Raw genomic sequence first — 14,326 nt, forward strand, 5'->3', positions numbered from 1 at the left:
GAAATGATGGTGCAGTCAAGTTTGAAGTCAAGGGCCTGCCTGCATTGTGGCTATGGCTTCACTCTTTCCTGCTGGATTCATCTAACTTCACTGATAACTAGTGCCCTTGGCTGTAAAATGGGGATTATATTGAATCCAGATTTGCTGTGTGGGCATTAAACGTGCATGTACTGAATGGCAAGTGTTTTTAAATGCTCTGCAGTTCTTAGCAGCATGGCCACTTTGAATGTCCCTAACTTTCACCAGTAGGGTCTCCTTGACCCTGGAAACACTCAAACATGTTGCTGCATTTAATGGGATCAAGCTGATCCCTTGTCCTGTGTCAGCCCTCCCACCTGGCTTGCAGACCACATCCACCTGAGGTGTACTCTTTGGGGCTTGAGATGAACACAAGTTTAGATTTCTCTAAAAAAAAAAATTTGCTGAGATTTGAGGGGGATTTTTTACATGATAAAAGTAAATAAAAAAAAAAGGAAACCAACTACTGCCATACCCCTGAGATACCCCTGAGATATTGTGGGTTCAGTTCCAGACCACAGCAATAAAGCGAATATCGCAATAAAGCGAATATCGCAATAAAGCGAATATCGCAATAAAGCGAATATCGCAATAAAGCAACTCACATCAATTTTGTGGTTTCCCAGTGCATATAAGGGTTATGTTTACACTATCCTGTAGTCTGTTAAGTGTGCAATAGCATAATGTCTAAAAAAAAATGTACACACCTTAATTTGAAAACACTTCATTGCTAAAAAATGCTAATCATCTGAGCCTTCAGTGAGTCATAGTAGTAACAAAGATCACTGATCACAGATCACCACAACTATAATAATGAAAAAGTTTGAAATATTGCGAGAATCACCAAAATGTGATGCAGAAACACGAAGTGAGCAAATGCTATTGGAAAAATGGGGCTGACAGACTTGTTCAACAGAGGGTTGTCACAAACCTTTAATTTGTAATAAAAGCAATATGTGCGAAGCACAGTAAAGTGAAGCATGATAAAACGAGGCATGCCTGCAGCTGGTTCTTTAAACGTTTGTACTTAAATGTATAAACCCTGTGCTTATTACAGATAGTTCTTATCTATGCATTAGGAAGGCCTGACAAGACTCTACAGCTCCCAGTCTACAATTTACCTTGAAAACCCTGGCTCCACACTTCCCTCCCTCCAGACCCTGGGGTTCTTGCTGCCTGGGGAGGGATGTCCAAGCTGGTAAAGTATGTCCGGAGGTCAGTAGAGTGTCCTTACTCAGGCTGCAGCTGAGCCACCATGTGTGTCCCTGCACAGGCAGAGTGAGGGGAAGCTAGGAGAGGCCCCAGAGGAGAGGTCCCAGGGACCTCAGAAGAAGAAACAGATCCTACCAGGAAGCAAGGTGGGGCAGGAGCTGGGGGAACCATGGTTGCTTAGAGCTCAAAGGAGAGACAAGGCCGACTTTGCTACCCACCAGCTTCAGAGCTCTGAGATGACTGCTGGCGTGGGAACCAAGCCACCCTCAAGCAAGATAAGCAGGCCAGACATAAGGACATGGTTTCTGACACTGGACCAGAAAAGGTGAGGGGAGCGGTGGGGCCCTGTTTTGTGGCTCCTGGAGACGAAGGCAGGAATGATCTCTCCAGGGCAGTTACCTGCAGAGAGCTGCCCCTACCAGCCCCTTAGGGCAGGGCCTCCAAGAGTTTATGACTTATGTGGATGAACAATTTTCAGCTACATAACATACACATATAAGCAAAGGTTGGTAAACATTTGCCAAAACATGAAAAAATAAAAGGCAATAAATGGAGAGCCAAAAGAAGGAGCAGAGGGGAGGTCAATGTAATCATCCTACACACGGGGAGAAACAAGCCTGACGGAGCCAGGCCCTAGGCTAATCCCTGCCCCCAGCGGAAGGGCTATCACAGGAGAGGTACCCAGGCTGAACAGAGACCAAGGGCAATTTCCACTGACCTGGGGAAGCCTCAAGGAGCCTGAGGGAAGGATCTGGCGCTGGTCCCTGAGCAGTTCCTGCCTCTCCCTCTCTCCGGGAGAATGGCAGGGTGGAGGAGCCCTCTGCTGGAGTCTCTCTGCTGTCCCACTTGTCCACTGGGCAGCCATCAAGGTTCTGAGCCCCAGGTTGCAGCCTCTGATGGAGGCTGGACCAGCCCCCTCTGGTGCCACGAGAGCACTTCAGTTCCTTCTAACCTGCTCTCTTCCTAAACTGAGGACGCAACACATACGGCTTCCATGCCAGAGACTGTCCTCAGATTCCCTGTGCCTATCTGGCCTCTCCAGCCAATCACAGGGGACCAACCTGCCTCCCCGGGGCCGGAAGTGCCTCCACAGCACACACACACCCAGCTGGTCATGCTCCTGACCACAGAGCAAGAAGGGTGAGATGGAAGATGGCTGAAGGAGAGGTGGGCAACTATATTTTAAACGTACTTTAACCCAAAAGAATTCTTGCCAATGCCCATGCTAGGGTACCCCGTCAGCGACACCCAGGCCTTCTCCTACTGTGTCCTGTGTGCAGGGCCCATACAGCTGTTGGACTTGACCATGGCATTCACCGAATGGTACTTACAAGTAGATGCTGGACTCATTGCCTCCCATGTCTGGAGACTGAAGTTTCTGCACGAGGATGACAATGATGCCAATGAAGAGCACAAAGTTAACCTGAGAAGCAAAGAAAAAACAGATGCAAATGAATCTGAGCAAAGACTTTCCACAGCCCTGCCTCTGCACTGTCTGTTATTCCCCCAACAGGGTCCTCCTCCCATCCAGTCAAGATCCCATCTAGGCTTATAATCTTAAGGTGGCAGCATGAGAACACTCATTCACCCCCCAGCCTCCCTCCATAACACTGAAATGACAGAAGGGAGAGATGAAGAAGAATTCCATAGGAGTACTGAGAAATAGCAAAGATTATCACGAGTGAGCCAGAAAAGGGAGCCATTTCTGGAAAAGAAAGAGCAAACAGTGTCAGGGCGATGGAAAAACGACAATGCCAACCAGAGAAGAGGCTATCGCAGAGGTGAGAGCTGTCCTCTGGAGAAACTCCAAGTCCAGAGTCATTGAATATGGAAAACCAGAATGGACAACCATAAGCATTATTAATTAAAGGACTGCCTGGGAATAGCAATAGTGTTTAGCTTCAGACAAAAGCTCTCTAAACAAAGAGGGAAGCTGTGTGTATGGTGGGAAAGGAAGAGGGAGGGGAGCAAATAAAAAGAAACAAGGCGACTACACAGCAACATCTGGCTGTAGCAAAGCAGCGCTCAAGGAAAAAATGTAGAGCCTAACACTAACTTAATAAAAAATAATAAATATTGAAAATAAAATAATTAACCATTCAAATCAAAATCTAGGGAAAGAGTACTACAAATTTCAGTTATACAAGAAAGAAGTTAAAGATAAAAATTCATTAAAGAAATACAAAAAAAAAAGTAGACTTGATCGATAAAAATAAAATTTTTTGGTTTTGCTCTGCTTGTTTTCACAGATCAAGGAGAATGGTAAAGCATCCTCCAGAGGGCAGGGTTCTGTCAGTCCTGCTTTCTACTGCATGCTCAGCGTCTAATCAGTACCCGGAATTTAGCACAGTAAATACTGTTAACTGCACATGTTAGTCCAAAAGGAGAAAATGCAATTAAACACATTTAGGGATGAGAAAGAGGACAACAGATGTATAGAATATGTTAAATCATCACGAGGAAAAAAAATCAAACAAAATGGGAAAATATAAATTAATAAAATCAAATCAAGATGTAGAAAATCAGAATAGAGCAATGACCTCGGGAGAAATTTAAAAAGTACTCAAAGACGTATGCATTAAAAGGCACCAGCCCAGATAATTTTACTGGCCAGTTTCATAATACCTTTAGGGAAGATGTAATTTACATACTACTTCATTATTTAAAAGCAAACAAAAAGAAAACCTCCCAAATTGCCTAGGAGGCTAACAAAACCCTAGTACAAAACCTAGACAAGGACAGAAAGTGTGTGCACGCGCACGCGCGCACACGCACACACACACCCCTAAAACCAGAGAACTTACAAAGAACAATGTAAAAACTATAAACAAAATATTAACAAATAGAATTTAGCAGTGCATTAAAAGAACAAACAGATCACGGCCATAAAGGTTTTATGTCAGGAATGTAAAAAAATCTAATATTTGTTACATTAACAGATTAAAACAATGAACTACCTTTATCCCACATAAGATTGGTGAATAGTTCAGTAATGGAAACATCAACAAAAACATAAGAAATGAGCACTTTCGTACTCTGCCTGTGGAGGGCAATTTGATATCCATGAAAATGTGAAATGTATACATCCTTTGTCCCAGAAATTCCACTCCTGGGATTTACTCTAAAGCATATTCACAGATAACTCAAGAGTATGCACAAATATATCCACCACAACATTGTTCATCATGAAGATAAACTGGAATATTATAAATGTCCATCACTAAGGGAATGATCAATTAATGTCTCCAAAACACATTTGATAAAATTCAACACCTATTCCTGACTTTTAAAAAATAAACTCTAAAACAAGCCAGGAATAGAAACTTTCCTAATTCAGTGAAGGTAACTGCCCAAAACTATAGCAAACACCATCCTCAAAGAAACCAAGGAATAAACAGTATAAATATTGGAAATGAAAAGTAAAAAGTATTTCCATTTATAGATCATGTTATTTTCCATGAGAACCAACTGAAAATGGATAAGAACCAATAAAAGAGCTTCAAAATGTAACCAAGAAAAGAAAAAAATACACAAAAACTAATAGCTTCCCTAAGTCCCAGCACAAATACACCCACTAGAAAATATAACGAAAGAATGATTCCTAGACACAAGACGAGCACAAACTGAAAGACACCATAAAGGGAAACCTAACAAGACAACTAAAAAAAACTATCAAAAATGACTCTATGAGAAAGAGTGAATAAATGGAGAATCATGCCATATTCTTGGAAAGGAAGACTCAATATTTTAAGAAAACCACTTCTCCAAATTTGTTTATAAATTCAATGGAGTTCCTATAAAAATCTCAACCAGCCTTTTTTTTGCAACTTGACAAATTTGCAACTTGACAAATTTGAAAGTCCATCTGAAAAAGTAAATGTGCGAGAAAATTTGGAAGGGGAAAAAAATAAGGAAGGGGATATGAGCACACCAGATATCAAAACATGCTGCCAGTTTACAGTAACTTGCCACAGGAACAGCCAAATAGATTAGTAACATGGAGTAGGAAGTCTGGAACTAAATACAAGTAGAGTACATTGAGTGTTAACGATAAAGTGGCATTTCTACATAATGGAGAAAGAAGGACCTATTCAATAAAAAGAACTGAGAGGGTGGATGTCCACCCACTGGAAAAAAAAATGTTAGATATCATTTCAGATCAGACAGAGAAATAAAATTTCAGATGGATTAAAGGCATACGTGTAATAATGCAATCTACAAAATTGTTATAAAACAATTAAGAACACTTTTATATCTTAAGGTTGGGAAAGACTTCCGTAAACAAGAAATAAGGCTCAGAATTCATGATGAGGAAGCCTGACAGTTTGACTACATAAAATTATGCAATCTTGGAAGTATACTTACAACATGTATAACAGATGAAGCATTACTATCTATCGAACAGTAAGAAAGATAACAACTGGACTAGAAAAATGAGCAAAGAATAGATAATAACCAGAATAAAAACAAATTGTCAGTAAACATTTGAAAAACATGCTCTGCTGTCTTGGAAGTATACTTACAACATGTATAACAGATGAAGCATTACTATCTATCGAACAGTAAGAAAGATAACAACTGGACTAGAAAAATGAGCAAAGGATAATAACCAGAATAAAAACAAATTGTCAGTAAATATTTGAAAAACATGCTCTGCTGCATTAGCAATATGGAGAAATGCACATTAAAACAATAAGCTACCATTATCTCCCACAAGGCTGTGCAAAAATTTAAATGATTGAAATTACAAGTGCAGACAATGATATGGGAATACCCTTTGTGACCCAGCAATTCTACTTCTGGGGATTAATTCTAAAGAAATATTCACACGTTTTCAAAACTATGCACAGAACCGTTCCTAGTAGCATCTTTCATAATGAGGGAAAATGGGATAAAGATAAATGTCCAACACTAGCGGAAGAGCTAAATAACTTGTGCGTCCTTTTTGCAGAATATAACACAGCCACGGGAGGTTGGTTTGTGTGGTGACCTCTTTATTTCTCCTCCTCCCCTGCCTTTCAGCCCAGGCCTCTGTTTCTTCCCTGCTTCTTGTCCCAAGGACACTCACCATTATGGAGCCAACCACAGGGGCTTTGATCACCCACCACAGAGCCGTGTTGTCATTCATATCCCAGCAGCTGCAAGACAGACAGAAAGAAGAGAGATGATGCTTGGGGGCATCATCTCTCCTGGCTGGTTGGAAGGGATGGAAAGGCATCATCATCTCCTTCCAGCCAGCCCCTCCTGCAGCTCTGAGGAGGGGCTGGCTGGAAGGACAGCTCTCAGGCGGGCTGCACACCCAGGCCCAGCCCTGGTTCAAGTGAAGTGCCTTGGTCCTTCCCTCTGCTGGAGCCCAGGAGTGAGGGCACCAATAGGCTCCTGGGCAAGGGCCATGCTCCCCCTTCAGACCTAGGGCTCTGGGGGATGCGACCTCACCCTCGATATTCCTCCTTCCCTCCCGAAAAGGAGAACAGCCACTCAGAGTTGGGCTCAGAAGCAGAGCAGGACTCTGAAACCTTGCACATTCCCTCACTGAGTCCCGGCTGAGATATGGCTGGGTGGGTCCACCCGCAGTGGGGTCAGGGCACAGTCAATGCCCAGGGCTGGGGGTGCAGCCATACCCGGCATTGGATGGTTTGCCTGAGACAGTTAATGGGAAATCAGGACAGCCGCTGACAACCATCTGTAAGAGCCTCCTTGGGGCTCCGGCCCTGGCTCTCGGGCATGCACTCACCCCGTGTCATCGAAGTAGAGCCTCAGCACAGCCCACACGGACACACACACAGTTGGGGTCCCTGGAGAGCAAGAAAAGGAGCCCCGTGATAACTGGAAAACCAATAGGCCCGGTGTCCCCCTCAGACTTGGGGCTTCTGGGGGCCAATGAACCCCTCAGAGGTGGGGTCCCAACCCATGGGGCATGTCTCCCTCTCAGACCTGGAGTCCTGGGGACCCTAACTGTCCCTCACACCCAGGCCTCCTGGGGGTCCATGTCTCTCCCAAACCCTGGGCTACCTCGCCTCTCGGGAGGACTCTTGAGCATATCCCCTCCATCAGACAGTGGGCTTTCTACAAGAAGAGCAAGAAAGGATCCAAGAACCGGGAGTGTGCCATCAGCTGCGAGGCAGGGCAGTGCCTCCCTCCTCTGACCTGACGTTCCCGGACGGCGGGACCAAGGGCATCCCCGGCCATGAGGCCTGAACCTGTCTGGGCAACAGCCAGTGACCTACCCCAGCCAATGATGATGTACCAGTAGAAGTATCTCCTCTCAGGGAAGAAGGTCTCCACCAGCAGGGTGAAGAGGTAGAGGCCCTCAATGAACAGCCAGAAGTAGTTGGATACGACACAGTAGTGGAAGAAAACCATCACGGCCTTGCATTCCACCTGCAGGGAGAGTGAGGAGGGGGAAGGTGGCACAAGTCCGCACCGAACCCTGAAAATCCAGCCCAGAAGGACCAGAGAGGATCCTGAGGGCCCTTCAGCTGAAGCATGCTCGGGCTTAAACACCCCGTAGGTCTGAAAGACTCAACATTCCTGGATTCAGAGTTTAAAACTGCAGCATCCTATGAGTCTGAGTCGAGGTTGCCATGGAGGCAGCTCTGCACAGGTCAGAAAACATGGAACCCCCTTTTCTCCCCAGGCTCATTCTCCCCGACTTTCCCGTCCCCAGTCCCCAGTCCCCACAGGAGAGGCGAATAAGGAGGACCCTGCAGGAGCCTCCTTGGTAAAATAAAGGTTTCAGGCATCACATAGGTTAGGGGAACACCCCTGGCCCCCCAGAAATCTCACAGATCCCCCTCCAAGCGAGCCCTCTCAGGTCAAGGTCTTGTGCTCTGGGCTGTTCTTTCCATCCTGCCCCAACAAAGCCTATCTTTTCTGCTTACCTCCAAATGTATCAGAACTGGGGAGGTGGTCTGGAGGGAACCCCAGCCCATCAGCCCCTTGGCTCCATCTTGGGTTAAATGACCAGCGCCCAAGCCAGCCCTCTCTCTGAGCCTAGTCAAGTGGGACTTGATAGTTCCACCCGACCCTCCTCAACTGCTCTGCCAAGGCCACACAGAGGCCAAGGGACAGGAAGTGAAGTCACGCTGGGGTCTCACTGGCTGCTAGTAACCTCATGGTCATCCCTGGGTTTCCGTGTTCACTGGGGTGGATGCCTTAACCTGCAGGAAAACACCTGGACGGCAGGGCGTCGCAGGGAGGGCCAGTCCTGGCAGGGCTCCGCGCACTCACGGTGGAGATGAAGCAGTGGTTGCTGTCCTGCTCAGCGTAGAGGATCCAGTCTTTGATGAAGACGGAGATGGCCCTCAGCATGAACGACACAAAGAGGTTCATATGGATGAAGTTTCGGGTGCAGTGCAGCTTCCTACACCAGTGGGCCAGGGAAGCAAAAGGCTTTGAAGTAAGGAACTCCACAGCCTTCCACCCTCCATCTCGGGGTCTGCTTTGGGCCGACTCCAGGGCTTTGTCTCAAGGGGGTCCTCCACCTAGACCATCCCCTTCTTCCCACCTAGACTCTAAACCCTCGCTCACTCCCAGGCCCCTGCCACCTGGCCCCACTACTCCATGACCTACTCCCTCCTGTGACCTCTCTTTATCTAGACCAGGAAGATAAAGTGAGGAACGTAGGTCCCCTGCCCAGGGTCTTCCTTGCTGTGTGGCCCTGGACAAGTCAGTTGCCCTCTCTGGGATCAAGTTTCCCATCTCTTATCCTAGGGGTGGGGGAAATGCCTTCCAAGGGACTTCCAGAGCTGACATCCAGGGAAGGAGCGGGAAGTGGGAGGGATGGAACAAGAGCTCTGAGCTGGGGTGGGCTGCGCTCGCGCGAACGCTGCCCAGGGTCTCACCGGAAACGACACAGGATGACCATGGCAGTGGTGAGGGTGACGAGGGACGTGCTGTAGCCAACTGTGTACAGGGCCTTCACCGACAGGTAGTAATAATCCTGGAGCAGAGCACAGGACACGCAGGGCTCCACATGGGGCCTGCCCCCGGCCCCCGGCCCCCACGGAACTGCATCCGATCTCCCAGTCCGGGGCCTGCTGCCCAGCTCCTCCTTCTTCTCTGCTCTTGTTGATGGCCTCTCCTCCACGCCCCCATCAGTTCCTCCACCACCGGGCACCCCCAGCCCCCAGCACCCCCCAGCCACCTCCTCCCTCTGCAGGGTCAGCACTGTGCAAAAGCTGAGTGCCAGCAGAGTGCAGGAGCACTGACCAGCCAGAAGGGGGCCCAGCCTCATCCTGGAGGAGGAGCCAGGAGGGGCCCTTGCTGGGTCCCACATTAACCCTTCAATGGCTGGGTCACAGAAAGGCTGTGTACCCTGAAAGAGCAGCTAGGGAGGTGGAGGACACAGCTGGGGGCCGGAGGAGCTCAAGCAGCAAACCAGTTGTTTCTCAGCCCAGAATGAGCGAATGAAAGTCCTGCCCTCTCATGCAGCAGGTTACGCAGCAAGTGCTCACGGATGCTGCCTGGGGACCGGAGCTTCTGCACATCCATCAGGAGTCAAGGCCTCTGGTAGACACACCCTTCCATCCACCTCCTCAGCCTCATCCCTCCACCTCCAGGTGAGGAGCAGACACTCACCTGGTCCCCGGTCTCAGACTCGTACTCATCAAACCCACAAGCATCGAAATAATGAGGGAACGGCTCCGACCATCCATCCTCTGTGCAGTTCCGGCTCACCACCCTCATATCTGCAGCAGAACAAAAACTCAGCGAGCCACAGAAATGATCTAAAAGGGCTCCAAAATTCTTAATCAAAAATTACTTCTTAAGCGGGAATTCCTGGAAATCCACATGCCCATCTGAGAAGCATGGCAGCTGAAGGTTCATGAGATCCTCCACTGTCCGAGGGAAAGTAGTAATTGTTTACCCTTATACAAAGGATGAGGAGGGTAGGAGGACAAGGTGCAAGCTGATCTCTAAACAAGGGGTGAGGGGACTGAGCCAGAACGAATCCAGCCTCCTTCCCCCTAGGGAAAGGCCTGAGCCCCCTGCCCTAGGCCCTGGGTCAGCACTTGCCAAACTTCAGTGAGAAGAATGACCTGGGATCACAAATGCAGATTCCAGGCCCAAAGATTCTGGCCCAGGAATCACATCAGGTGGTGGTGCAGCAGGAGTTCTCGTCATATCTGGAGCTCTAGGCGATGCCTTTACCGGGAGCTCTGGGCCTTCCAGCAGCTGCAATATCCCATGTCAAGGGAACACGTGGCTTGTTTAATTAACAAGGACCAGACCTCCATTAACCTAGCATCAGATCTTATTAAGATACATATTTAGGTTTAGAAAACAAGAGACTTCGCCTTTTCAGGTTTAGAGGTCTGTTTCCTGTCGCTAATATACTTTAATTTTCTTCTGCTCGACTTTAAAGGCCATTTTGCAGTACACCAGAGGGGACAGGAGTCATTTGCTGGCTGCAGAGTGGAGTCCAGTCTGGTTTTCACCCCGTCTGGGTGCCTTCTGGCCTTTAATGATTGCTCATTTCACCTTCCCCGCTCCTGATTGTCTAAAGGTGAACCACGGATGTCTGGGGGAGGGGAGAAGGCAGCAGCCATCCCCTGCCTCCAGCCCAGCCCCTGAGTGTGGCCCCAGACTGACCGCCGCCCCCCCTTCCCAGACTGGCTTCCTGGGAGTTTACCTGGTGTGTTAGGACACCTGGGGTTGGCTCTTCCTTTCAGGATTCAGGGCCCAGAAAACCGTATACAAGAGACATCTGCATAAAAGAGGCTCCAACACCCATGTCGTTGGAAGAATCCCCTCTCTGTGGCCAATGCCACCTCTGGGGCACTCAGGAAGGGGGCAAGGGCAGAGGCCAAGAAGGGAGACCCCCTACACCTTTCCAACCTCGTGTCCTGCTGGTTGAGTTGGAAGATCTAAGGCCAGTTCTCTTTAGCCAGGAGTCAGAAACGCACTTCCTGGGACTCTGGGAAGCAGCGGAGGGTGGGCTACCCTGCCATAAAGAGAGCTCTGCCCAGAGCGGGGAGACTGGTCTCCATCGCTGCTCAGATTCTGAGTCTTATGACCCAGGACAAAAAGGACATCTGGCAGGCCCAGGAAGAGAAGGGCTCACTTCTGTCCCACAGTTTGATGCCAAATGGTTCCTTCTTCCAGCAAATCTGTTTCAGGCTGCTACTGGCAACCTCTTTCCAAGTGCCTCTGAACGTTTCTTTCAGAAAGTCTGCACGTCCTAGGGGACCACGGCCTTGGCCAAGCCCTTCCCTTCCCTGGGTCTCCTCTCTGCTTTGCCCACATCGGGGTGGTGGGAAGAGGAAAAGGAAGTCGCTTTGAAAAACATGCTTTTTAAAAAGTATCCTGGAGATACAAGCCATTTCCTTTCTTTTATTTTCCTTCTTTCTCTTTTTATAATACAGCGTGGGCTCAGAAAAGTATAAACCTTTTTGTTCAGAACTATTCCATGAATCTGCCACTCTGCTGTTCTCATAGAAATCTCCGGAAGATGTAGTACTCTCCAGATTGTCAACACCCTGCAGTGGCTGCACCTACTTCACTAGGCTGTTTTGCCCCAGCAACTTTGTAGGAGCACAGAATCTTAGGGCAGGGGTTCTCAAAGTGGGTGCCCTCCCCAGACCAGCCCATCAGCATCACCTGGGAGACTGGCCAGAAATGCACATTCTCAGGCCCCACCCAGGCCTGCTAAATCAGACTCTGGGAGTGAGGTCCAGGAATCTGCTTTAACAAGCCCACCAGGTGACTTTTAAAGTATGAGAACCACTGCTCTACATATGGGAGTTCAACGCTATCGGAGACCACTTAACCAAGGAGCTCTTTACTGAGATCTGTGCACAGATCTGTGCACAGGACACTGTATGCACAGTGTCCTGTCTGAGCACTTGTGTGCAAATTTCCATGGAGAAAATCCACAGCTTTATCAGAGAAGGAAAGCGAGCTGCCAAAGGTCACACAGCCAGAGAGAGGCATAGACCGGCCTGGAAGGAGGGGTTCCCCAAGTTCACGGGTTAGCAGACGCCCTCCCTCCAGCCAGCCCATGGTAGACCCCAGCTCATCCCTTACCTGAGAGATCCAAGGAGGTACTGTCAGCAAAGCCAAACTCTCCTGCAAAACAGGTGTGAGCATGAGTCGGGACACCTGGCCATCAGCTTGCCAGGGCTATCCACTGCTTACTCTGCACCATGGAAGGCCAAGGCTGCCCCTGGCCTGAAGGATGGGGGCTGGGCGGGGGGGTGGGATCTTGGCCAAGAGGCTGCATCACACAGAGCAGCCACACACACCTGTCCGACACACTGCACCTTCCAATGCCATCTCATTTGCTTTGTACTTCTATGATGCTAACGGTGGCCCATGACTCAGTTCTCGGCACTGGACCACAGGGAGTGGAAATGAGACATTGTCGGGAGGATGGGAGGGCCTCTGGAGTGGGAGAGGACTGGAAGAGGGTAACTGGGCCTTTCCTCTTTTTTTTGTAGGTCCTTGTTGTTTATCTATTTTATATAAAGTGGTGTGTAAATGTTAATGCCAAACTCCTAATTTATCTCCACCTCCGCTATCCCCTTTGGTAACCATAAGTTAGTTTTCTGTATCTGCGAGTGTTTTTCTGTTTTGTAAATAAGTTAATTAACTGGGTCTTTTCAAGAAAAGGGCAAAGAATAGCAACAGGGGTCCTGGGCTTGCATTTTTTCTTTGGTGCTCAACCCTTGATCTCAGCCCACAAACCACTCCCATCAAAGGGAACCCAGAACTCCAAAGACTTCCTCCTCAGACATTTTTTCTCTTTCTGTCCTGACTCTTTATTCCCAACTCCACCTTTTCTTTAGGCTGAATCTCCTGTTAGCAGTGAACCCCAATTTCCCCTCTACTTCTCAAAATTCTGTTTTCAAGGTTCAGCTGACATGCCACCTCCTCCAGGAAGCCTCCCCTGACATCATCGTTATTCTGCCTGAATGCCACCTGGTTAGGTCTCTTCTACTCTGGAGCTTGCCATACATTCCAACTCCACAATTGGGCTCACTCACACAATCAGGCCTGTATGTGTACATATGCACGTGCCTATGCACACGGGTGGGCTTGTTTGCTAACCCCTCCACGGGCGAGTGAGTGTCAACTTCCCAAACAAGCTCATGGGCACCCTGAGACCAGGAGCTCCATCTTCCATCTTCCTGTGTCTCCCCCACCTCCAGATGGCCAAGGAGGGAGGGGGTGGGGGGGGAGGTGCGATGAACCCAGCCCCTGATGAGCCTCTCATTCCACCCCCACCCACTCCCAGCAGTCAGAGCCAGGCTCCTGCCAGATGGACTGATGGACAGATGATCAGCAGTCTGTCCTCTCCAAGGTTCCTCTTACCGATGGTTTCCGTCTCCCAGACTGAAACAGAGAGAGACAGACAGACAGACAGACAGAAAGACAGAGAGAGAGAGAACACAGAGGTGAGCAAGGGGGCTAAAGTCAGGTCTGCTCTCTCTGGGCCCTGCTGATGATTTCCTCCTCTCTCCCACTCCCAGACTCTGGAGAGAGGCTCTGCTGGGGGTGCCAGAGGCATGAGAACTACAAGCTGGGGCTGGACCAGACACGGGAGACTTCTAAGATTCCCTCGAGAACAGGACACAGTTAAAGAGAAGTATCAGAGGCATGTGTAAGGGGGAGAGCGATCAACGTTCCTGTCTCTCCAATAGCCTGCAGAGCAACAATTATTACAATGAGCATGAGATTCGGCCCTGGGAACCAAGAAATAAAATGAAAAAACGCCACCTTCAGCTTTCTAAGTATTTAAGGCAAGTCTCACTAATCCAGCTTTGTGAATGGAGATGCTAAAAAGCCCTGCCTTAATGAACCATTAAGAAGCAGGGGTAAATAACACATTCATTGTGCAACTGCCAGAGGGAGGCATAGAGTCTGAAGCAAAGTGTATCTTAAGAAAATTTTATTTTACTGCTGATTCATTTTACCTTTTTTTGTGGTTGAAAAGAAGTAGTCCTGCCATGATACCTGACCCAGAGTAGCTGTTCCGTCAACTTTAAATAAACGACTGAACGAAAGGAGTACGTGAGTGGAGGATGTGATTAAGTTGGTTTCTATAGGAATGAATTAGAAACTGGGCTGAATCAGCAGGCTGCCACCTCGCCTG

The 14,326-nt window shown here is 48.3% G+C and overlaps 1 protein-coding gene across 1 annotated transcript in view; it reads right to left on the minus strand.

Moving 5' to 3' along the window:
• ADCYAP1R1 (ADCYAP receptor type I) overlaps window positions 1–14,326 on the minus strand; it is a 52,413-nt gene that overhangs the window by 10,197 nt on the left and 27,890 nt on the right. Inside the window, exons 5-13 of the mRNA XM_024129497.2 lie at window positions 13,546–13,566; window positions 12,259–12,300; window positions 9,811–9,920; window positions 9,075–9,172; window positions 8,461–8,593; window positions 7,458–7,611; window positions 6,965–7,025; window positions 6,299–6,368; window positions 2,562–2,653 (exon numbers count right to left, since the gene is read on the minus strand). Coding sequence (XP_023985265.1) covers window positions 2,562–2,653; window positions 6,299–6,368; window positions 6,965–7,025; window positions 7,458–7,611; window positions 8,461–8,593; window positions 9,075–9,172; window positions 9,811–9,920; window positions 12,259–12,300; window positions 13,546–13,566 — 781 coding nt within the window. The remainder of the gene's footprint in view (window positions 1–2,561; window positions 2,654–6,298; window positions 6,369–6,964; window positions 7,026–7,457; window positions 7,612–8,460; window positions 8,594–9,074; window positions 9,173–9,810; window positions 9,921–12,258; window positions 12,301–13,545; window positions 13,567–14,326) is intronic.

This window comes from Physeter macrocephalus, chromosome 5, assembly GCF_002837175.3.
Source record: "Physeter macrocephalus isolate SW-GA chromosome 5, ASM283717v5, whole genome shotgun sequence".
NCBI lineage: Eukaryota > Metazoa > Chordata > Mammalia > Artiodactyla > Physeteridae > Physeter > Physeter macrocephalus.